The sequence below is a fragment of the Primulina eburnea genome, chromosome 7, assembly GCF_022965805.1.
Source record: "Primulina eburnea isolate SZY01 chromosome 7, ASM2296580v1, whole genome shotgun sequence".
NCBI lineage: Eukaryota > Viridiplantae > Streptophyta > Magnoliopsida > Lamiales > Gesneriaceae > Primulina > Primulina eburnea.
Window position 1 is genome coordinate 631,620 of NC_133107.1, and position 23,018 is coordinate 654,637.

At 37.4% G+C, this 23,018-nt stretch overlaps 5 protein-coding genes, 1 long non-coding RNA gene and 1 pseudogene across 11 annotated transcripts; 2 read left to right on the forward strand and 5 right to left on the reverse strand.

Annotated features, from left to right (window-relative positions):
- Positions 1-452: 452 nt before the first annotated feature.
- Positions 453-3,158, reverse strand: LOC140836313 (amino acid transporter AVT6A-like). The gene is made up of 5 exons (XM_073201741.1): positions 2,930-3,158; positions 2,506-2,658; positions 1,887-2,090; positions 1,196-1,661; positions 453-895 (listed from the first exon to the last, which is right to left on the reverse strand). The coding sequence occupies exons 1-5, from the start codon at positions 2,940-2,942 to the stop codon at positions 757-759; spliced, it is 975 nt and encodes a 324-aa protein (XP_073057842.1). The 5' UTR covers positions 2,943-3,158; the 3' UTR covers positions 453-756.
- A 9-nt stretch (positions 3,159-3,167) lies between these two features.
- On the forward strand, positions 3,168-10,482 carry LOC140836312 (uncharacterized). 5 transcript variants are annotated; one of them, XR_012119064.1, is made up of 3 exons: positions 3,168-9,479; positions 9,618-9,719; positions 9,801-10,482. XR_012119064.1 is itself a non-coding variant. In XM_073201740.1 (3 exons), exons 1-3 carry the CDS (start codon positions 9,303-9,305, stop codon positions 10,380-10,382), a joined length of 861 nt encoding a protein of 286 aa, XP_073057841.1. In that variant the 5' UTR covers positions 6,063-9,302; the 3' UTR covers positions 10,383-10,482. The 5 variants fall into 5 exon arrangements, 1 of the variants encoding a protein (XP_073057841.1); XR_012119066.1 differs by having other exon boundaries at positions 9,635-9,719; XR_012119065.1 differs by having other exon boundaries at positions 3,168-8,886; positions 8,996-9,479; positions 9,618-10,482.
- Positions 10,483-11,011: 529 nt separating this feature from the next.
- Positions 11,012-12,109, reverse strand: LOC140836314 (uncharacterized). Its single transcript, XR_012119067.1, has 3 exons — positions 11,674-12,109; positions 11,499-11,556; positions 11,012-11,284 (listed from the first exon to the last, which is right to left on the reverse strand). It is a non-coding gene; the product is annotated as an uncharacterized lncRNA (long non-coding RNA).
- Positions 12,110-13,529: 1,420 nt separating this feature from the next.
- Positions 13,530-15,304, forward strand: LOC140836315 (uncharacterized; annotated as a pseudogene).
- Positions 15,305-15,438: 134 nt separating this feature from the next.
- Positions 15,439-17,385, reverse strand: LOC140836316 (zinc finger protein CONSTANS-LIKE 2-like). 2 transcript variants are annotated; one of them, XM_073201743.1, is made up of 3 exons: positions 16,766-17,385; positions 16,272-16,657; positions 15,439-15,956 (listed from the first exon to the last, which is right to left on the reverse strand). In XM_073201743.1, the coding sequence occupies exons 1-3, from the start codon at positions 17,121-17,123 to the stop codon at positions 15,597-15,599; spliced, it is 1,104 nt and encodes a 367-aa protein (XP_073057844.1). In that variant the 5' UTR covers positions 17,124-17,385; the 3' UTR covers positions 15,439-15,596. The 2 variants fall into 2 exon arrangements, with proteins under 2 accessions (XP_073057844.1, XP_073057843.1); XM_073201742.1 differs by having other exon boundaries at positions 16,751-17,372.
- A 1,538-nt stretch (positions 17,386-18,923) lies between these two features.
- On the reverse strand, positions 18,924-20,789 carry LOC140836317 (mediator of RNA polymerase II transcription subunit 18). Its single transcript, XM_073201744.1, has 6 exons — positions 20,646-20,789; positions 20,283-20,382; positions 20,056-20,113; positions 19,619-19,975; positions 19,391-19,514; positions 18,924-19,202 (listed from the first exon to the last, which is right to left on the reverse strand). The coding sequence occupies exons 1-5, from the start codon at positions 20,679-20,681 to the stop codon at positions 19,412-19,414; spliced, it is 654 nt and encodes a 217-aa protein (XP_073057845.1). The 5' UTR covers positions 20,682-20,789; the 3' UTR covers positions 18,924-19,202; positions 19,391-19,411.
- Positions 20,790-22,174: 1,385 nt separating this feature from the next.
- On the reverse strand, positions 22,175-22,990 carry LOC140836318 (uncharacterized). The gene is made up of 2 exons (XM_073201745.1): positions 22,359-22,990; positions 22,175-22,307 (listed from the first exon to the last, which is right to left on the reverse strand). The coding sequence occupies exons 1-2, from the start codon at positions 22,988-22,990 to the stop codon at positions 22,175-22,177; spliced, it is 765 nt and encodes a 254-aa protein (XP_073057846.1).
- Between the last annotated feature and the right edge of the window lie 28 nt (positions 22,991-23,018).

Consider the following 23,018-nt stretch of genomic DNA (forward strand, 5'->3'; position numbering starts at 1 on the left):
CTACTCCATATTTTATTTCGCTATTTAAATTCAAAGAGTACTGATTCCAGATTTTTATAGATTTGAAATTAGTGGCAATTTTATATAGTTTTTTGGTCTTAAATATATAAATTTATTTGCATTTTCATATACATCATAAAAACATTGAAAAACAAAGTTTAGATACAAAATTTTTATTTTAAATTTAATTTAACTTATTTAAAAAAAATAATTGTGTATTTTCATGATTTAGTTAATACGATATATTATTAAATGAACTAGAAAATATGCTACTAAATATAAAAACTAGACTATATATTTGAGAACATGGAGTATTTCATAAAAGCAAAACGTAATAGTTTAGAATAATCGTTACTTTTTACGGATTCATTCTACATGAAATATATTTATTACCAGGCTCTGAAAACACATTATACACAAATATCAAATCCAAGAGGGAGAAATCAAACCGGTGAAAAAGAGAACGCATACATATCTAATCTCATGTTTGATGGTGACGACGACGACGATACGTGAATCTGAGTGCAACACAATCGTCGAAAATACAATGCAAACACAAATGATACAACTAGAACCTTCCACTTTCAGTAAGACTAGTCGAATATTTAAGTTGAGCTGCAGACCGCAGGAGCAATCGAAACGCGGTCCTGCACACTTTTAAATCCAAATGAATGAGTACAATTTCATTCTGATTATGTTGACAGTTCCATTTTCAACAATAGATGTCTTTAGCTTGTAAATATCAGAGGTGATCGATTATTCACGTTTTGGTGAATTCTTCTTGAATAATGAATAGGCGTCACTGTATATCGCCACCAGATTGGAGAAGATGGCTAAAACAATCATGAATACGGATAAGATCTTGTCCTTATTTGTGGCTAAGCCATACGGGTCCCTGGGCCAACAAGAACAGTGTCACGATTAACTTCACGTAATTTGGGCATAATTTTTGTGGGAACTCATATAATCTAACGCATTCAAGTGGTTCATAGTGTAATATTTCGCCCCACGTCAAATTGTGGAACGTGTGTGACTTGCTTTATATGACCGAGCAATGACCACTTCTAGCAATTTGGATTATATCATTTTTTTGTAAAGTGAGTGCAGATATCAGCTACTTTAGAAAACGCATTGCCAAGAGACACTACTTGTATGGTACTGTGTGCCTGGGGCATGACAGAAATAAAAAACTTACCGGAGTGCCACCGCAGATGGAAGGATGAAACCAATGCAAACAGCAGCTGTAGCTCCAGTGAACTGGAAGGCGTCCCAAATGCTTGGTATGAAGTTTGCACCCAAAAAGATGACGACAAGGAGCCCAATACTGAGCAACGCAAACCTGGAGTTGTCTGAGACCAACGGCCTAGCGGATGGAAATAGGAGTCCATCTATGTTTAGCCTCAGGGGATAAAAAACAATGGGAAAAACGAGCATCAAATGGGCTGCGTAGCTAACACGGACAATATCGTTGAGTAGTGACCCAAATGGAATGCCAAGATCCGTAGAGAAATTGGCAAGAACGTCATCAAGTATTGCTTCACCAAATAAGAGGTACCCGAAGATGCTAGTCATTATATACACACTTGAGCAAAGGAGAAGGGAGGTTCTAACAACAGACTTTATCTGTGTGCTATCATCAAGCTCGTTGGCTATTGAGTGCACTGCAAAACAGAAAATGCATCCATCTCAAAGAAACCATCTAAGTTTCTGTAAGGATCTCAATTTGAGGACATGAACACAAATCTCTGGCTGATTATAAATTTAAGAGCCATTGTACATTTACATATTTATCAAAATTTAGCTTCTGGTTCTGTCGAATGTAAAAGCATAAAGTAAAAACGTGCAAATTAAGTCCCAAAAATGAAATTGACTAGTTGATTACATACCATTGTAATGGCATATGTATGCAGTGACAAGAACAGGAACTGCGGTGAAGAGGTTAAAGAATGAAGCAACATCGGTGATATTGGGAAGCAATCTAGGCATCAGAACAGTTCCATTTATCAACTTGAAGAGTGTAATACCCACAGTAATGACAAGAAATACAACGGCCAGTGCAACTGATAGAGTAGATGTGTATCTCAATGAATCTGTAAACAAATGAATAAAACATTCGACATTTCAACTTCAACAAATGAACGGAGAAATAAACTACTGACAAAATCAGTAAACAAAGGCAAATAATAATTTTAATAATAAAAGAAAATTCCTTGTGTTATTCTTGATACAAGATTAATTCGACTAATGTGATTCATGTATTTGGTGGGAAACTAGTTCACATGACACAATTAACTGTATAGAAAAAGGAAAAAGTAAACAAATATGAAGCAAAAAATACTTCAAAAGCGTAACATAAAATTCAATGCCAAGAATCACAGAGAAAGTCACATTGCTCATGCAGGTTTGGTTCATTAAGGTGAAAAACCATGTCATCAAGCAACTTATCTCAAAGCATGTACCAACTTTCGAGCTATTGCCAAAAAAAAAAAACAAGAAGGGGCTCACCAATTCGCTTTAAGCCTGCCAATGGAGCAAATATGACAAGGGCGGTGATAAGAAGAACAAAAAAACGTGTATTCCACCAGTGTTCTCCAAACCAGCCTTCAAGAACACCAGCATTATGGACTCCTCCGGATGTTGTTCCAGAAAGCACGTCACCTTATTGTTATAAGCATTCACAAAAATTAATAACAAGACAACAAAAGCTTTAGGATCGAGTGTCTACAGTGGTACCAAAAGTTATAGTTTGTAACTCCGGTGCAATTCAAGACATTTAAATAATATAGTAGCCTAAACAATATGTTTCAATTTATGTGCTGCCAAGGCTGCCACATAGTAGAGAAGGAACATTTGTCAACTCCCAACAGAAGCCCTGTAATAACTTTGTGGGGAGATGCATGCTCAACTAAAAATCAATCAAGAAAAATACCTATGATAATCATGTACACAACAAGCACACCGACGTTGTTGACTAACACACAGATTTGAATCAATATCCTGCCATATTTTCCAAACGTATCCCCATAAGTCCTCCATAAGATGCAGACTTTGCAGTCCGACTAAACCGAAGCAAAAACTCAATTGAGGCCTCCGTCAAGAATGCCATAAAGATTATCAAAGCAATTCCAAGAATGAGTCCCAATTGCTTCATGGTCGCAGGTCACTACAAAAAAACGCTCAACTTAACGACGGTTTTAGTAAAACAGTCGCAAATATAGCGACGGTTTTTTGTAAACCGTTGCTATGTAGCGACTGTTTTTTAAATTACTGTCGCTATTTAGGTTTGGCGATGGTTTAATAAAAACCGTCGTCAAACTAATGACGGTTTTAAGTAAACCGTCTTCATTTTTAGCGACAGTATTCCATATACCGTCGCCACAAATGACGACGGTTTTGAGTAAACCGTCGCTTATTTTGTGAAGCGACGGTTTAATATAAATGGTCGCTATAATAGCGACGAAAAAAAAGAGACCGTAGCTATATTTAACGGCGGTTTAATTAAACCGTCGTTATCTTCAAAAATAGCAACGTTTTTTTAAAAAACCGTCGTCACTTTTGGCGACAGTCAAAGTTAAACCGTCGCCGATTTAGATCGGCGACGGTTTAGTAAATCCGTCGCTAATAGCGACGGGTTGTGAACAACCGTCGCTATTAGCAAACTGTCTATAAATTGTCGCGTCTTCGACTGCTTTTCTTCACACATCTCCTCTCCCTTCACTCACATTTGCGAGCGATAAACAAGTCTGCTCTCGTGGACGATTTTTGCTTCTACTCAAGTACGTTTTTTTGCAATTCAATTGTTATTTTTTGTATCGTTTATATATAATTAACATATAATATACTGTTAGTATGTATATAATAATTTTTTGGAAAACTTGTTATAAATCCTGGGAGGATATTAAGACGACATCCCACACTCCCGGTAAGGGATACGACAAGTATAAAAGCCTATAAGATTTTTAAACAAAATAAATTATGACACGTCATTATAATAATGTGATATGATATACATATTTGTTTAAAAATGACTAATATTACATACAAGATTTAATTTGAAAAGTAAAATACATCTTACTTTTTATTTTGTAGGATAAAATGGATAACGATAGAAATTGGATGTATCGTCGGTTGGAGAATAGATTTCTAACGGCTGAATATTGTGTTGGTGTAGAGTCGTTTGTAGCATTTGCACTTAGTCATCCTGAGTGTTTATTAGATGGAAATATCCGTTGTCCTTGCAATCGAAAAAAATGTCAGAACCAAACATATTTAGATGAAGATACTGTGAAGGTACATCTCGGTCGTTATGGATTTGTACCGGATTACTACAACTGGTATTTTCATGGAGAGGAATATATTCCCCCGGTCTTTCCTAATTTTAATATGGAAGTTCCTTCGTCATCTAGGTCTCGTGTAGCACCACCAACTGCTCAAACTACATCTCCAGAATTTTTGAATTTTCTTCAACAAAATGTTAACTTTGAAGAGAACCCAGAAAATGAGAATGTGAATTTTGGTGAAGAAAATCCAACAGTAAATAATGTTCCTGAAGATCCTGAAAGTCCAAACAGTTATATTAAATCATTGTATGAATGCATTAAATCAGCCGAAAAAGAAATTTGGGATGGAAATCCACACGGTCATACTGTGTTGTCTGTGCTCGATCGGTTACTAAAGATGAAACATGAACACAACATGTCCGAGCGCAATTACAATGACATGTGTCAACTTATGTCAGAGTTGTGTCCGTCTGATAACTTCGTCCCTGAGAGTTTTTACGCGACCAAAAAAATTATCAAAGATCTAGGGCTTCCGGTTGAAAAAATTGATGCATGCAACAATAATTGTATGATATACTGGGGTGTTGACGAGGGTTTAACAGAGTGTAAGATATGTGAACATCCTCGATACAAACGTAGTAGAAGTCGATCTCGAAATCCTCAGAAGAAGGGAACTCCGTACAAGATGATGTATTATTTTCCGATCACTCCACGTTTGCAAAGACTGTATGCTTCGAAAGCTACAGCGTCACATATGCGTTGGAATAATGACCATCATTTCGACGGTGACACTATGACACACCCTTCTGATTGTGCAACGTTGCGTCATTTTGACGCTTTGCATCCATCTTTTTCAGCAGAAATCCGAAATGTGAGATTAAGATTGTCAACAGATGGATTTCAACCTTTTGGACAAAGTGGGCAGCAGTATTCGTCATGGCCTATCATTGTTACTCCATATAATTTACCACCTTGGATGTGTATGAAAGACGAATACATGTTCTTGACTGTGATTGCACCTGGACCAAGTAACCCCAAAGATAAATTGGACGTATTCCTTCAGCCATTAGTCGCCGAGCTACAATCCTTGTGGTCTAATGGTGTTCCCACGTACGATATTCACGCCCAACAAAATTTTGATATGCGTGCAGCTTTGATGTGGACGATAAGTGATTTTCCCGCGTACGCAATGTTGTCTGGTTGGAGCACTTCCGGAAAACAATCATGTCCCCACTGCATGTCTGATTCAGACGCCTTTACCTTGCCATGTAGTGGCAAGACATCATGGTTTGACAATCACCGGAAGTTTTTACCTGCAGATCATCCATTGCGTCGTAGTAGGACAATGTTTCTAAGAGGTAAACAAGTGTCACAGCCGGCTCCTATCTCTAAACCTGGGGACGAGTTGCTGAATGAGTTGGACGAATTTGGTTTCAGACCTTCATATGAGATGTACTCTGATACAATCAATAAGCAAATTTGTAGCTTGACTAGATGTGGTTGGAGAAGACGGAGTATTTTTTGGGAGCTTCCATATTGGAGTACGAACCTTATAAGACATAACTTGTATGTCATGCACATTGAGAAAACGTCTTTGACAATGTCTTCAATACGGTTTGTAATATACAAGGGCATACGAAGGATAATGCCAAATCACGAGCTGATCTTGTTCGGATGGGTATTAGATCCGAGTTGCATCCATCTACAGCAGACGGGAAATTTCCGAAAGCAAATTACACACTTGACAAGGATTCTCGAAAAGTTCTTTTTAGATGGCTAAAAGAAGTTAGATTCTCTGATGGGTATGTGTCTAAAATGGCGCGTTGCGTAGACATGAACAAGTTGAGGATGTTTGGAATGAAGAGTCATGACTGTCATGTATTCATGCAACGACTAATTCCTGTGGTATTAAAAGAGTTGTTAACACGAGATGTTTGGGAGGCTCTTACCGAGTTAAGTATATTCTTTGCAGACTTAACAGCGCGGAATGTTAAAATAAGTGATATGTTGCGTTTAAGCGAACAAATTCCCATCATAATGTGCAAGTTAGAAAAGATCTTCCCCCCAAGTTTTTTCGACTCGATGGAGCATTTGTGCATACACTTACCATATGAAGCACGCATCATGGGCCTTGTACAATTTAGGTGGATGTATCCCTTTGAAAGATATCTACGTACATTTAAAAACACGGTACGTAACAAGGCACGAGTAGAAGGTTCCATATGCAATGCATATTTGGTTAAGGAGGCTGCTATATTTTGTCAACATTACTTCAGTGATTCGACGGCTAGCAGAAGGCGAAAAACTGGGGAAGCTCGTGAGAGCACATATGTTGACACTGATGACTCTGAACTTCTTTCAATATTCCGCAATCGTGATAAGAAGATTGGAGCTGCAAAATCGCGATGGCTATCAAATGAAGAATATCATGCAATTTCGACATATGTTTTGCACAATTGCAATGAAATAAAGCCATTTGTCAGGTATTATGTATATTTAATTCATTAATTTATATAATTACTCGTTTCAGAATTTAAATTGTATTCAATGTGTTGCAGCATGTACGAGAACAACGTACGTATGACATATCCAGATATGGATGACGCTTCAGTCGAGGCGTACATTTCAGTGGTTTCGTCAATATGTATGAATGCCAAAATTTTAATTCTGTTCACATATTTCAATGAACTGTTATATAATGTGATTTAAAGTTTCAAATTATTTTTTATCGTAGGCTACCTTGCCGGATTCTCAAATTGAACAGCCAATTATAAAACAGGTTGCAGGAGGTCCTCTGATGAAAGTTAAGACTTACCGAGGTTATTGCATTAATGGATTTAACTTTCATACAGTGCATGACACTTCGTTCAAAGGTACAAACAACTCGGGGCTTCAAGTTAGTGGTCATATGAGTAGTGGAAATGTCACTGAGTTTTATGGGCAACTTGAAGAAATAGTGGAAATTGAATACCCAGGTCTACAAATGAGACAAGTTGTACTTTTCAAGTGTCGCTGGTTTCATACTCATCCTCGGTCGGGCACACGCGTACACAAAAAGTACAAAATTGTTGATGTCAACCGAAAAAATAATCTGGGAGACTACGAACCATTTGTGTTTCCTACGCAAGCCTCGCAAGTTGTGTATCTGACTTATCCAACAACGAAGAGAGCAGAATCAGATTGGATGCATGTGAGTACTCTACGTAGGCGAGCTTATGTCAATGATGTTGAGCCAAATATTGAGCAGAATACTGATGCATTTCAAAACAACGAAAGTGTACTTCATGACATTTCAACTCAATTTCTTTTGACGTCTCAGAATTTAGTCGATGTAAATGTTATGTACGACAACGAAATTGATTTGAATAGTAGTGAAAGTGAAGCAGAAGATGTTCAATATTCGAGCGATGATGTCCGTGAAACCGAATACGACGAAAGTGAATAAGGTTCAGTTTAATTATATTGAATTGTACTTGGAAAAGAATATAAATGTTTTTGTGCACATATTTTAACACATTGTTTGCATACCTATAATTACGACAGAGCAGCAACATGGATGTAATCTCAATTGTTTTTATAAAGGTTTATTTTTAAATTAAATTTATTTAAGCAACTAAAATGTTTTGGTAATAAAATTTAAAACATTATTTAAAAAAAAAATAAATTGAAATAGCGACGGTTGTTAATCAAACCGTCGCTAGTAGCAACGTTTTTTGAAATACCGTCGCTAATTTTGACGACGGTGTTCATCCAAACGTCGCTATTTTAAACAGCGACATTTTTGAAAAAACCGTCGCCGATCTAGATCGACGACGGTTTGACATTTCCCGTCGCTATTTGCGACGGTTTTATCAAAAACCGTGGCTAATAGCGACGGTTTTTAACAACCGTCGCTAATTTTTCTATATATACCGAGCTTCGGCCGCAGTTTATTCAGCGATTTTCGCCTTTGGTATCCGGTAGTATCGAAACTCTATCAATTTATTCGCATGAAATGTCGGTTTATTTATGTGTACTAACATCTTTTCTTTTGCATTTCGTAGAATTGCTCGTTCGTGTGATCTTCCAGCTGCATATCCTCACGCGCGTTAGATTTCTAAACTGTTTTTTGTACTGCAAAATTTAATATTTACGTGTTATTAGTGTAGTGCTGAATTTTAGCGTACGTACTATGTTATTTATGAAGTTTTGCGTAGTAGTTTAGTTTAGCGACTGTTTTACCGTACAATGCTATTTATGAATTTTATGCATGTTATTTATAAATTTTAGCGTTATTTTATTAATAACTCATGCATTTAATTTTTCAGTAGGAACAATAAGTTAATGTTAGAATGATAGATACTTGTTTATTTTTTCCTTGTATATTTTTTGTTAATTTAATTTATGTAAATAAGGATTTTAAAATTTGTAGGCATAAAAAGTAAAACATCAAACTGAAGTTGGATGGATCGTATGTTGGAAAGTGGGTTCTTAATTAAGTGGTTAATGGGTTTTTAAGATATTTGTAACAACGAATTTTTTGTATTTGCAGTTTATTTACTATGTCTGGACATCCGCCTCCTCCACCGCCTGATCACAGGCTTGAGCTTACCATCCAGGATGGGATGTAAGTAAATTTTTTTGTAAACTTCAAGTAATTTATCGCAAAAATTTTGCTCTACTTATTTAAGTTTTTTAGGAAAAATATTAAAATAACAATTTTTTCCTGGTTATAGATTTTGCCCAGATAATAACACTGTCTCGAGATTCATATCAAAACAGTTCAAACTGCAGACATGTGAAACCGGCTCGTCGTGGAAATATGTGACAATTGAGCAGCGCCAGTGGTACTGGGATCAGTTTTGCGTAAGTCTTTATTAAATCAATCAATTTTTACAATAACATATTTCAATTTTTATTAAACTATTAATTTACTTAAATATTAAATATTGCAGTTGAGGTATAGATGGGCGGAGAACATTGACGCTCAAGTACGGCAGTTGTGGACCCGTAACATTGCCAGCCTATACCGACGGACCATTCATGGCTGGAGGAGCAAGAACAAGTATCCACAGTCGGTCCCGCATGAGAGATGGGCTTCTTGGAATGCTGCATGGCAGCAAGAGGATTGGCAGAGCAGAGCCGCGAAAAACAAGGCGAATAGGAACAGCGAAGCACATCGCAGGTGCGAAGACGTACAGCGCTCACGGGCAGGATCTGGTATTTCTTCCAATTTAATTCTTTTCATTTGTACTTTACCATACATACATATATATATATATATATATATATATATATATATATATATATATATACATATTTCATTACTTATAAATGCTAATGTTTTACTTATTTTAGCGAGCTCGTCATGGCAGAGATCCAACTTCATGGGAGTTGTACGTTCACACACATCGACATGCAGATGGAACTTTCGTCGACACACGATCCCGTCTGATCCACGTAAGTTTATTAAATTTAGTTATACTCGTTAACGTTACGTTAAAAAAATTCGATTTGATTCATTTTTAATCAACATCACAGGAGGAGATGGAGCGTTCCATGGCTCAGTCGGTCACTCCCTTTGATGGATCAGAACCTGAAGTCCCCAGCCCACAGTCGGTAAACAGCATGTTCAAGAATGTGGTTGGGGGGAAGAATAAGGGGAGGATGTACGGGTGTGGGTCCATGGCCAGCACCTTTTATCCCGAAGAGATGGCTCCGGGGCGACGGGGTGGGTCGTCGGGTGTCGGTCAGTCGTCTGAGTCCCAGCATATGACAGACATGCGGCAGGCTCTAGACCGGTCGTTACGGCATAACGATGAGCTCGTCGATATGGTGCAGGCTACACGGGCGGAGAACGTCATGCTGAGAGATCGCATGACGTCGCTAGAGGAGCAAGTCCGAGCCCTAGTTGAAGGCATGTCGCAGGCAGCTACTGCGCATACATCAGGCCGCACGCCGTCTGGACCAGACAATTCTCACAGGGGTCGATCCCGATCCCGTGGCGCATCAGTTGGTCATTCTTCGCATGACTACAAATTATCACAGACTTATATTCCTCCGACGCAGGGGTACGGGGACGACGACGACGACGACGACCACGACGAGACGCAGTCACCGTAGATGTTTTTTTTTTGTGATTTATTTTTATGACACATGTATGAAACAATTGATTCTTATTTTTAGTTTAGTGATATGATCATGTTTTTTAAATTTTCTTGTCAATAGTTTTTTAATTACACAACACAATATACGAATTATATTTTTTTTTTTAAAAATATTAGGTCAATAGCGAGGGAACATTGGTAACCGTCGCTGAATATAGCGACGGTATTGTGAACACCGTCGCTATATTTAGCGACGGTTTTTAAAGCAACGTCGCTATAATAAGCGACGGTTGAAACGTACACATTCGCTATATGTAGCGACGGGTGTATCACAAACCGTTGCTATAGGGAGCAACGGTTTATCAATAACCGTCGCTTAATATAGCGACCGTGCGAAATAAACCGTCGCTTAAAATAGCGACGGGTTTAAATGAACCGTCGCCAAAATAGCGACGGTGTTCATAAATCAAACCGTCGCCATAATGGTCACGGTTATTGACTTACCGTCGTTTGGCGAGGCGACGAGGCCACCGGTTACGGCTAACCGAACCGACGCTAGAACCGTCGCTTTAAACAATTTGCGACGGTTTTAGCGACAGTTTTGACCGTCGCTAACCGCAGCGTTTTTTTGTAGTGGGTAATGCCATTATTCCGGCACCAACAATCGTCGTGGACAGATTAAACACGGCCCCAGTAACCGAAGCTCCATTAAATTCATCGAACCCGATCCCTTCCTCATGCTTAGTGGGCAACAATGGGGATATCTCGTCGACGACTACTTGTTTGCACTTTCTTGGCTTTTTTTCTTGCGTGGACTTGATACTTCCAGTGGTCATTTTTCAAGTAATTGTCCAGCAATTGTGTCAAGATTGGACTTTTAATGTAATTACAACAGAACAAACCCCAGGCTTGTCAAACCTAAAGAGATCAGTTTAAAACACTTTAAATTAGACTCCAAAATTGTACTTTAAGTAAAGGCGATATAATCATTTTCAGGTGAATTTTCTTAGTGATAAGAAACATTTAACAAAATAATAAAATTTAAAAACAGTAAAAAAAATACAATTTCAAGATTAATCAGTTACTTTATATTCTTCAAACTCAAATCAAGTATCATAGCCGTGGAAAATACCTTAACAAGCAACTCTGAATCCCAAGTCAAAATTGTCTGGGATCTTCTGGTTACTTGTCTGAATTCATTAAAAATCAAAGAAAAACTCAAACAACCAATCCAATTATTGGACAAAACTCAAGCTTAAAATCAAAAAACATTCAAAAATCAAAACCCAAGAACAGAAACTTTATACCTTGTAATAAGGTAGCTGATGATTAGAGGAAGCGATTATGGGAATGGAAAGAAACCGAGAGCTAATTTTTCACGTTTCTTGAAATGGGTAATATGATAATATGATCAAATCAAGTATGCTGCTACAGAGACCGTGACTCGCTTTGATCATTCTCCAAAAAATTCAATCAACGGCAGTAAATTAAAGAATTCTATTGCTTGAAAGAAGTAAGTGGGCATTTGCTCTCCATGCATAACACATAAATCGATAACCAGAGGCGTCGTTTTCATCCGAGAGTCGAATCGATTGAGGAGAGAACGCACCAAAACGACCCCTGCTTGTTGGGTATCGTAACACTCAAATTATCTTCGGTGTGCTCAAAATTCCATTTTCACCTGAAATGAAAGGATAAGAAATAAAGAGAGAATAATTGGGACTTGATTCCTCTCTCTTTAATTATTTATATTTATATTATATTACATCGTTGGCAACTGGGGCCCGATATGGATTGGGTGGACATAATTAACCTGGGAGTCCAAATAATTAATGCTGGATGATTTACAGCGATAAACCCAACCTTTAATCAATATTATTAACACAAATTTTTTTATAAGATTAAGAGTAAATTTTTCAATATGAATCTTTTATTTTAGTCACACATAAAAAAAATTTATTTTTTACATAAAAATAACATGTCTCATTAATAAAGATTCCTGACATCATCTTACTGTAGTCTTATTTGAACTGTTAGGATTCGTAATCCTCAAGTCAAGTAACGATTGGTGTCTATTGAGTAATAACACGAGCGCTTAGTAATTGATAAATATGATACCATGTGTCATCAATTGGCTATATGATTAAACGGACTCGTTAAATGTAATTAAATATTGTGTAACTAAAATTGAGTACTATATATATATATATATATTAAGTCTATGATTACTCCGACATTATAATTATCTAATTCAACTTTTATTGGTGTTGTTGATCAATTTTCAGGAAACTAAAAACTCAATGAAATTGGAACAAAGTAACATTAATGTAAAATCGATTGATCCAATCAAGGCACAACGAATATAATAGAAAATATATATCTAATTATATAGAGTCAATATATTGTCAAACACGATGAAAACATTATTCCAACTGTATAAATTCATAATTTTATATTAAAAACAGGGTTTGCTCAATCACTAAAGAGTTGCAGTAAACAAATGATAAATCAATTACAAATTATTGAAATAAAATATCAACCAATAACCAAAATACATTAATCAAAGAAATCGAATATTTTTACACTAACATGGAGGGCAAACAAAATAGATGACATAATTAAACAAATTCTTTGGATGATCGGATGCCATTGAAAATAACACGAAATTTGAAAAAATAGAACATAATATTTCGATCTTTTTAAGGGTGTGTGCCAAATCTTTTTAATGATATCACGATGAAAAGGAAAAATCAACATTTTTTTCCCAGATTTTGAGTTTTGATAGTAGAAATTTGAAGAAGGTATGAGAGTGAGAATCGATCCAGAGATAGAAAAAATCAAGACTTCCGATTGACCATAAAATTTCAACTTATCTTTCATGACTATCAGGCTTTGCAACTAGTTATTTCGGATTTTAAAACTCCATTGAAAAAATTAAATATTTTAGGAGATTTGGAGGAGTTAAGTTTTTATCTTTGGGAAAAAAATTCAGGAGAAAATAGACGCTAATTGAAAATAAGAGAAAAATGGGTAACAATCAGGAATTAAATCTAAAAAATTATTATAGAAACTGAAGCATAACAAAATACTAGTTTTTCACAAAGTAAGCCGATAACTCAACTCAAATCTTTTTTAAAAAAAAATCCCCCCCGCCCAACCCCACCCCAATGGCGGAGGTCTCTATTCTTGGCCGCGAGAGGCGATCCGGGAGGTCCTTTTCAACGGAAATGGAGCGCCGGCAAGAAGAAGACTTCTATTATCGTCCGCACTCGTTGTTTTTCGATTACGAGTCATTATTTCCTCCCAATAATTCTTCGAACCCGTCTTTTTTAGGTGACTGCACGGCTTCATTGACCTTGGGGATCGATTTCAACACAGAAATAGAAAACCCTTGGTCCGAGTACGAGGATCCTAATTGCTTGTTCTATGGAGGTGAAGAAGATGCAGAGCAGATGAACTTCGTCACGAATCTATTTGAATCATGTGGAGCGCGAGTGACGGAAGATCCGATATGTGAGTTCGATTCACAGGGAGCCGATGATCAGGGTCTTGAATTTGGGTTTGGACCTGGCCTTGGATCAAATGATGGGCTTTGCGTTGAGGAATTCGAGGTAAATTCAGGTTTGATCGATAATGATGATGATGATGATAACAATGAGAGTTTTGTGGTCGACAATAATTATAGCCATCATAGTGGACATGAGAGGGAAGAGTTTGAATGGGAGGAGGTGAGTGATAGGATCAATTCTGACGAGAGCGAGAATTTAAACTCTGTTAGTGATAGAATTGAGGGAATATCCGTTTCATCAGATATTTCATCCGAAGGAGGAGATTCAATGTTAGGTGATGATGAAGGAGAAGAGGAAGAATGGAATTTAGAATGGGAAGTGCTACTGGAGCTGAATAATTCGGAGAGGAATTCTGAGCCCTACGTTTTGGAAGAACACATAGACCAAGAGAGTGAGATTTCGCGAGATGATATTCCTGAAGATTATGTTTTGGCAATGGAATATGATGCCCTTTTCGGGATGCTGGAGGAAAATGAAAATGCTTTAAAGGGTAGCCCACCGGCTGCAAAATCCGTGGTAGAGAATCTGCCTATGGTGGTTGTGACAAAAGAGGAAGTGGGAGAGAACCGTATAATATGGTTGCTTCTGCAGTTTGTAAGGACGAGGTTTCAGTTGGAGAGAAAGTGACTAGGCTGCCTTGTTGCATATGTACCATGGGGAATGCATTTTACCATGGCTCGAGATTAGGAATACGTGCCCTGTTTGCAGGTTCGAGTTGCCTACGGATGATGCAGATTATGAGAAGAGAAGACGTGGGAGAGGTGGTGGTGGTGGTAGTGTATTTGCTATTCGCGTGGTTGATGGTGTTCAGGCAAGGTACAATTTCTAACTTCTACCTTGAAAATGTGAATTAGATTGAGGAGTAGCTTGTGAATTTGAGACAATAATTTTTTGTTTGTGGAATGTAAATATTGAAACGTATGTGAAACTAGTGAACATGCCAACTTTTGTGGTCACAACACTGGATGTAATGCTTTCATGGTGGGATATGCCTATTGCGTGTAGCCTCCAGTTCTTGGAGATTGCTACAATTCTTTTGAGATCATGGAATAGATGAGTCGGAAGCTCGATGTTGGGTCATCTGGGTGTTTCTGTCCTAACATGATCAAATCAATCATCAGTGTGGAACAAATAAACGAGTATTGAGACAAATTCCGAATCACAAATGTTTCTGATTATTAAATTTCTGCCAGGGAACTGAAAGCGAGCTTTGAAAATAGGCCTTCCAGCTGGAGTTCATATCTTCTTTTTTACTAAGCTTTTTTTCTCTCCTTTTTTGTTAAAAGGGAAATGAAAAATCTAATTGACGCATTTCTTGGAATTCAATCTGATTTTATCATTTTTCGGCCAATATTTTCTACACATGTTTTCTATTTCACACCGTACATACATATACAAAGATATTCATGGATTCCTCGTGTATCTTGTAATTAAACTTTTGATCTATGAATTTACGTTTTCCGGGAAAAAAAATAAGCGTGGATTCCTCTGAAAATATCAAGTAGGAATACACACAAGGACACAAATCAACTTAGATAGGACAAGAATCAAGTTCAAGAAATCATATTACGATTTATATAAACATGAGATAAAGCAAGACATAGTATCAGTATTAGTAGCTTAATTAATTGCTATTCACCCATTTTCCTGATACCCACCAATCAGTATGATGGAACAATCCCATATCCAGTTTCTGCCATTATAGAAGTAGAGAACATCTGATCCACTTCCACTTCAACGTCTTTTCTTTTAACAAATCGACCCTTAATTCTTGGTCTAGTCTCTGCATATGCTTTTCTTGATGCATATCGAATCGTCTTTTCGAATTTTCTAGCCTTCTTTTTCTCCCGATACCTCAAGACTCTCGCCTCTCTGTCCATTGGAGTTAACTGCAGAGTTGCCTGGATTGGAGGGCCTGAGAAAAGATCGATTGTCCCTTTTGGAGGTCTTGTGTGGGAGACTGAGATCTCGGACGTTTTTGATTCTGGAACCACGCCAACATCCACTGGCGAAAGGGAAACCTGGGAAATTATGAATTAAGGATATTATTGTTCAAGATTACTGCACTGTCGCTATTTCATCGACCCATTTTTAATAGTAAATCTAACGATTCAAAGCTCCAATTTGAAAATTAAATCCCTTTCTTATACTATTTTATTATTATAATGTGGGAGCAAGAGGTTTGTTTCGATTTTATCAATCTTTTTTTCGTCATCAGTAACTCTTGATCAAATTATCAAATCAATGATCTCTAAAATAGAAATGCTCCATATATATTGCAACAATTTCACATAAATGTTGTGAAAGACTAAGACTTCTTGGCAAAGGCAACTTACCATATGAGATTTCGAAGTAGGATAACTAGGGTACCCCAAGTTAGAAGCCTTGCACTCAAATCCCATCTGGAAAAAACTGTCCTTTTCTTTACAGTTTTGGATTGGGACAACGCTGTCTCCTCCGTAGTTCCTTTGAGAAACAGTACTGTTGTAATTCTGCTGCAGATTATTGTACTGATCATTGAACAGAGTATTTTGACATGGATTATCATCTTCAAGCTCAAAATACTCATCCCCTTCTTTGCCGAATAAACCCCCATTTTCATTGCTTTGATTTTCTCTATTGTTTGAAGGATTGAGCAATAGCCATGATGCTGCTTCATCGTCATCTTCTTCATCTGCATCATCTCCTTCCTGAGTCAATAAGTCATCTGCTGCTGCATCACCTGTTAGCACATAGTTTGTGTTGAAGATTACTCAACTCGTTCATTCTTCATTGATTGTAAACATATTTCAGAAAGCATATTCCAAAATGTCACCTGTTACGAACCCACCAGGTCTAGGAGCGGATGGGCCGTAGAACAAGCCAGGAATCGGAAGAATGGGGACTCGGTGGTGGCGGCGAGCGAGAGGGTTTGCCGAGTGTATATCAGAGTCGCAAGAAGTGCAGAGAGATGCAGCATCAGCCTTACACAAGAAGGCAGCAGGAGCACTCTCACATGCCTCGCAAACCCACACACGCTCGTGGCGGGAAGCCAGCAGATTGGCGGCGTGGATACGGGCATCACAGCTGCTGCAGAGGTACGCCATGTCTGCGCGACAATACACAGTGCATGCTGCGGAGCGGCACGTGTCGCAGGCTCTGGCCCAGGTGTTAGGGCCATCGCCACCATGTTTTTCGAGTTTCAGCATGGTCTTTTGTATTTACCGTTCCTGCATAATTTTTGAAGTGCAAAGTAGTCTGAAGAGTTGTGGCGGGGGCGGAGTCTGTAGTAATGGAGTGGAAAGGGCTTGGAAGAATCTAGGGACGACACGTGGCAGGAAGTTAGTGGGTGGAAATAGTCGGGTTACAATTTTGTGGTCAGCATGAAGGATTGGTGGGGCTATACATGGTGGTGATTGGGATTGGGGATGTGGCTGTTGGAACCAAAAATATTATTTCGGAGGATCTGAGGTGGCATGTAAAGTGATAATTTTTATGTCATTTGGGTAGCATGATATATACACGAGTCGAGTCGAGTCGAGCTCGATTTTAGTTTTGTAAGCTCGAGTTTGATTCGAATTCGACCGACTATTAAATTTCAAGCACAACTTCGGCTCATGAAAATGTTAGTAGCCTATTTTCAAGGTTTAAATTGTGTTTATATAGAAAATACCCTTAAAATATATATTTTAAAAATAATATATAGGAACAACTAGAGTATTGAGCTAGTTGAAGTCGACTCGAGCTAAATCAAGTCCCAGTCGAGTTTTGACTGAGCCGCTCACAAGCAGCTTGTTACACCCCTAGGTATATTACCTCAATTATATATCTAACAATCTATATTTATTCTTAAAATGTGGTTCACGATTTTTTTTATATACCTTACACGAACAATGATCATTAGATGCAACTTTAAGATAATACCTAAGGCCAGCATGTCATTAACCCCAATTACTTTAGTTAGTGTGACACGCAAAATAACCAAGATTGGTGCATATTTGGAAATGTGATCTAATCCAGCACACCAAAAACTATTCAATTTCATCATAATTTTTGATGATCAGACTCGGTCTAAAATTGAATTTGCTTCATATCCATACAGAGTATAGTGTCCCAAGTACAAGTCGCATTCAGATACAAAGAATTCTTGCCACCCTAGTAGCATCATATTATATGTGCATTGTAGGGCTACTTTATTGACTTAGATTTGAATTTGATGGACGTGGCTGCAATTGAATCACATACAAAATATATGGAAGGGAACAGATGAGGAAAGTCATAAAAAGGCCGGATAACTACGAACCTGAACCACAAGTTTAGAATTTGTACTGACAGTGCAGTCCATGTACTGGGCTGTCCAAATCATGTGGGCCAACGGTCCAATGAAAGGACATGCTTTCCTGGCCCACTTCAGCATCTCACGTGGTTGTAAATTTTCTCTAACCAACTCATGAGCTCTTCGTAATGCTTCAATTTCGTTTTTTAAACATAGTTGAATACATTTCAACATAAATTCAAATCTGAATTATCTTGTTTGAAACTTTACAAACTTCAATATATTTTTCTTATTTCACAAATATACTAAAATTCAAATAAATAAATAAAACATTTTATTAACCAAAGTTTCACCTAAAATTTGAGTCACCGAAAAATTCAAGCTTATTTTTTTAATTAAAAAATAACAAATTCGATTAAATTACATATGATCTACACCTATTTCTATATCTCAATTGTGTTCATGAAAGAAAAAATTTAGTATTTTTATTATGAAAAAAGAAGTAATATTTGGATTCATTCAATGTCATGTTCGTCAACAAAATTGAATATACCAAGATGAAGAAATACTTTAAAAGTGGCTCCACTAACAAGATGTCACAAGCCAAGATCTATTGGCGCAAGCCATTTTAGGACTTTCTCAAAAAGGAAACCCACAGAAATACCACCGAATAAATTATATAAAAGAGATTCGTACACATTTTAATCACATCAATCAGAAACATCACTTCGGAAAAATTGAAATTTCTAACAATTCATAGGTTTTATGATATATTGTTTTTAAATCCAATACCGATACAGAAAATGGCTAACTTGGTTGAGTCAATCAAGCTATATTATTCACCAAACGAGTAAGTGGAACCCTAAGAAATGTATTCAACTCACTACACACCTGCAAGGCTGCAACTATTGTATCAGATATTCTAAGAAATGGAGCCAGAATATATTGCTCATAAGACTGCTAATCACAACCCACCACATTCTGTTGTTATCTTGGATTGGAATAGAAGAACCTGCACCGACAGTCAGTATGAAACAGCTTAGCCTACCAAGATTTCACAAGGAAAAAGTCGAGGAAACCTTAAGACAAACAACAAGGGAAGAGCATTCAAGAAATTGAAGGACTCCTATCACATAGCACAGCAGACACATTTGAATTTTGAGCTAAACTCCATGATCAATACTTTGAGGTCAGTAATACCTTGCGACTCTTAAAGCTCTGTTAAAGTGTTGTGCCTCCACCATCAGACATCAGAGATGCAGCAGCCGCTGCTGCAGTAGGAACAACTCCAGTCGAGTTACCGGGTTTTGAAAGATGAAGCAGCCTGGAAACAGAGTTTACAGATTGGTTACGTTGCACTGACTGTATTCCTGGCGTAAGAGGACTAAAAATAAGGGACACTCAGTAAACTTAAGCATGTTCACTTACGGTGCAAGATATTCACAGAAAGATGATACAGCAGCAGCAACTTCAGCGTAGTTCTCAGACGATGCAGGGGCTGTCACTTCAACTAACTGTATTCCTGGCGTAAGAGGCACTGCCTCATCCGTAGCATGAAGTTTGAGCATTTTATTGACTGAAGAGACGGCAACTCTTATCTGAGCACCTCTATGGAAATTAAAGGCAAATCCTACTCTCAGAAGCTCATGGTCTAATTTGTAGCCAAGTGCATAAAATAGGCGAAGAGCCTTTTTGCTCACTTTGCTCTCCACCATATTCCTCACCAACACTGAGAGTTGCTCAGCACCAGCACCTTTCATCGCACCACCAATGTGTCGGACGGTCCTAGGCATTATATAAAATTTCAGAAATCACCTTTACACATTCAATGATTAAAAGAAAAGCAGCATCACACCTCTTCTTACCATGTTGGCTCTGACTGCTCGAGATCACATAAAAGCCGTAATTCTGAGGCTACTAAACCTAACAGAAATCGAGAACAAAACTCATTGGAGTATTTACTGGAACAAGCATTGACCAAAGCAACGTGAATTTCTCCAGACGAAGATGTGCATTATCATATATGTAATGAATATTAATTAATATGGTAATTTGTAAGCCCTTGCTACAAGAGAAGAGTGTGAATCCATACCAAGGTTCGGGACACTTTTCAAACATAGTTCATGAATCCTTAAACGGTCTCTGTGAACACCACAGAGTCCTTGAAGAAGAATCTCCAGAGCTTCAACATGCTGCAGAGAAAACACTTGGTATTAATCAAAACTGATGAATGTTGGGAACCCAATTTGAGTTAAAAATCAAAGGTATCACATGGACATATAAAATCGAGGAAAAAACAAACATAAAATTCTAGCTAGACTGCAAGGGAAAAAAAACAGAATTGAGGCCACATGTTCGCTCACACTGCCATGAATAACCATTTCAGATTTAGGGAAAATTGGAACTTTCAGCAGTAAATTGATCAAAACTAACAAAACATATATGGGAAAAGCACCTGCGTTTCTATAATTCCCTCAACGACGCACTCCATTTGGATTCGGAGATGCTTTCTGATTGATCTCCGATAGGCAGGCAGTTTATCGGGAAAGGATACGGAAGATTAAAGTGGTTTCTACGAGTTAATTAGGGTTTTAGTAGTTCTTTTTTTTTTTTTTTAAAGAAGAATAACAAAATTAAATATGTTCGGGTTTTTTAATTAGGAGCCGGGGTTTCAAATCTCGACTCCTTAGATTTAATATTAAATTCATTATATTTGTAATAAAAAATTTAATTTTGTATTATGTAAATAAAAAACCAGATATAAAATAAAGAAGAATGATAAAAAATCATATTAAATAAATTATTATTATTATTATTATTATTAATAGTAATTAATGTTAAAATTTTTAAATTTTAAAATAATAATACATAATATTACCAAAACCAGGGATGAACAAAATTTTGATGAAAACAAATCGACAAGTTATCGAATTTTCTTTAAAAACTCGATTTACGTAAATAATTTTAGGTAAAAACTTGTGTGTAAAGATCTCACGGATCGTATTTTATAAGAAATATCTCTTATTTGGGTCATTCATGAAAAAATATTACTTTTTAGGCTAAAAGTATTATTTTTTATTGTGAATATCAGTACAGTTGATCCGTCTCACAGATAAAAATTCATGAGACCGTCTCACAGATAAAAATTCATGAGACCGTCTCACAGATAAAAATTCGTGAGATCGTCTCACAGATAAAGATTCGTGAGACCGTCTCACAAAAAACCTTCTCAACTTTATGTGAATGAATTGGTGAATAGAATGAATTGATCATTCACGGAAGTTTTCAAATATATTCTTTTTTTAATATTATATTATATTAACAATAATATAGTATAATAAAATATATAATATTTAACATTTTAACACCAGTATATCTGTTAGACCAACCAAAAAATCAAAATTTTCAAAACTCAAATCAACAAAATTTTTATATCTTTGGGATTTTTATATTATATCCAAAGTGCAAATCATTTAAATTTCATACGATCAAAATATATAATATTTATTATTTAAAAAATTCGTTTATTATTCAGTAATCTATTATTAAATAAAAAAATAATGATATTTCCTTAAAATATTATATTATCTTTGAAACTAGAGATGAGAACGAACTATCTTAATTTTGAAAGATTTCAGACCTGACAAACATATTCATAATTTTTAGTGAGTGATTATATCTAATAACTAATATTTATAGTTTAAAATAATTAATTTGATAATGATAACTACATAAAAAATATGTTGAAAAAATAGATATTTGTTTTATTTTCATGATTATAAATTTATAATAAAGAGATCTTACTGGGTCATATATATCAACATTTTTAACTACTATTATTTATTTATTAAAAAAGCTGAACTGATTGTATTAAATGCAAAGGAGGACATTTATTTCCAATCCAAAATAAAAAACGCCTAGGATCCACAGCCTAAATAAATAAATAAATAAATAAAACAATAAATAACAAAAAAAAATGGAGACTCAAGCGTGTGGGCCATGCACAGAATCTTTGTCGACAACTTCGGCACCAGCGTGACCATGCGGCGGCCAGAAATGGCCAGGGAATGGAGGGTGGACGAAAGGCCAATTTGGCGGGATCTGGAAGCCACCGGCAGGCATCGGGGGGAGAGGGAAGGGCCAGTGTGGTGGCTTGAATCCGCCGGCGGGTAATGGAGGCAGAGGGAAGGGCCAATGTGGTGGCTTGAACCCTGAGGGTAGCGGCGGAAGGGTGAAGGGCCAGTGTGGTGGCTTGAATCCGCCGGCGGGTAATGGAGGCAGAGGGAAAAGCGGCCAGTGTGGTGGCTTGAACCCGGCGGGTAGCGGCGGGAGAGTGAAAGGAGAATGGGGGGGCCACTGGAAACCTCCTGCGGGTAGCGGCGGGAGGGTGAAAGGAAAATGGGGAGGCCACTGGAAACCTCCTGCGGGTAGAGGCGGAAGGGTGAAAGGCAAATGCGGAGGCCATTGGAAACCTCCTGCGGGTAGCGGCGGAAGGGTGAAAGGCAAATGCGGAGGCCACTTGAAACCACCGGCGGGTAGGGGTGGTAGTGTGATAGGCAAATGGGGGGGCCACTTGAAATCACCGGAGGGCAATGGGGGGTGAGGCCATAGATGTGGTAAGCCAAAGAAACAGTCTAATTCTTTTCCGGCGGCGCTCGGTTTCTTGTTTTCATCGGCATGCTTAACTGCGCCGTTGTTCACGGCGGCGATGTGGGTGACATGAGTAACACTTAAACCACCCGAGATAAAAGCAGAGAGGCATAGGAGAATTAGGAGAGCGGAAGAGGTTCTTTCCGCCATTAGAGGGTAGTTTCAATATTTACCGCGC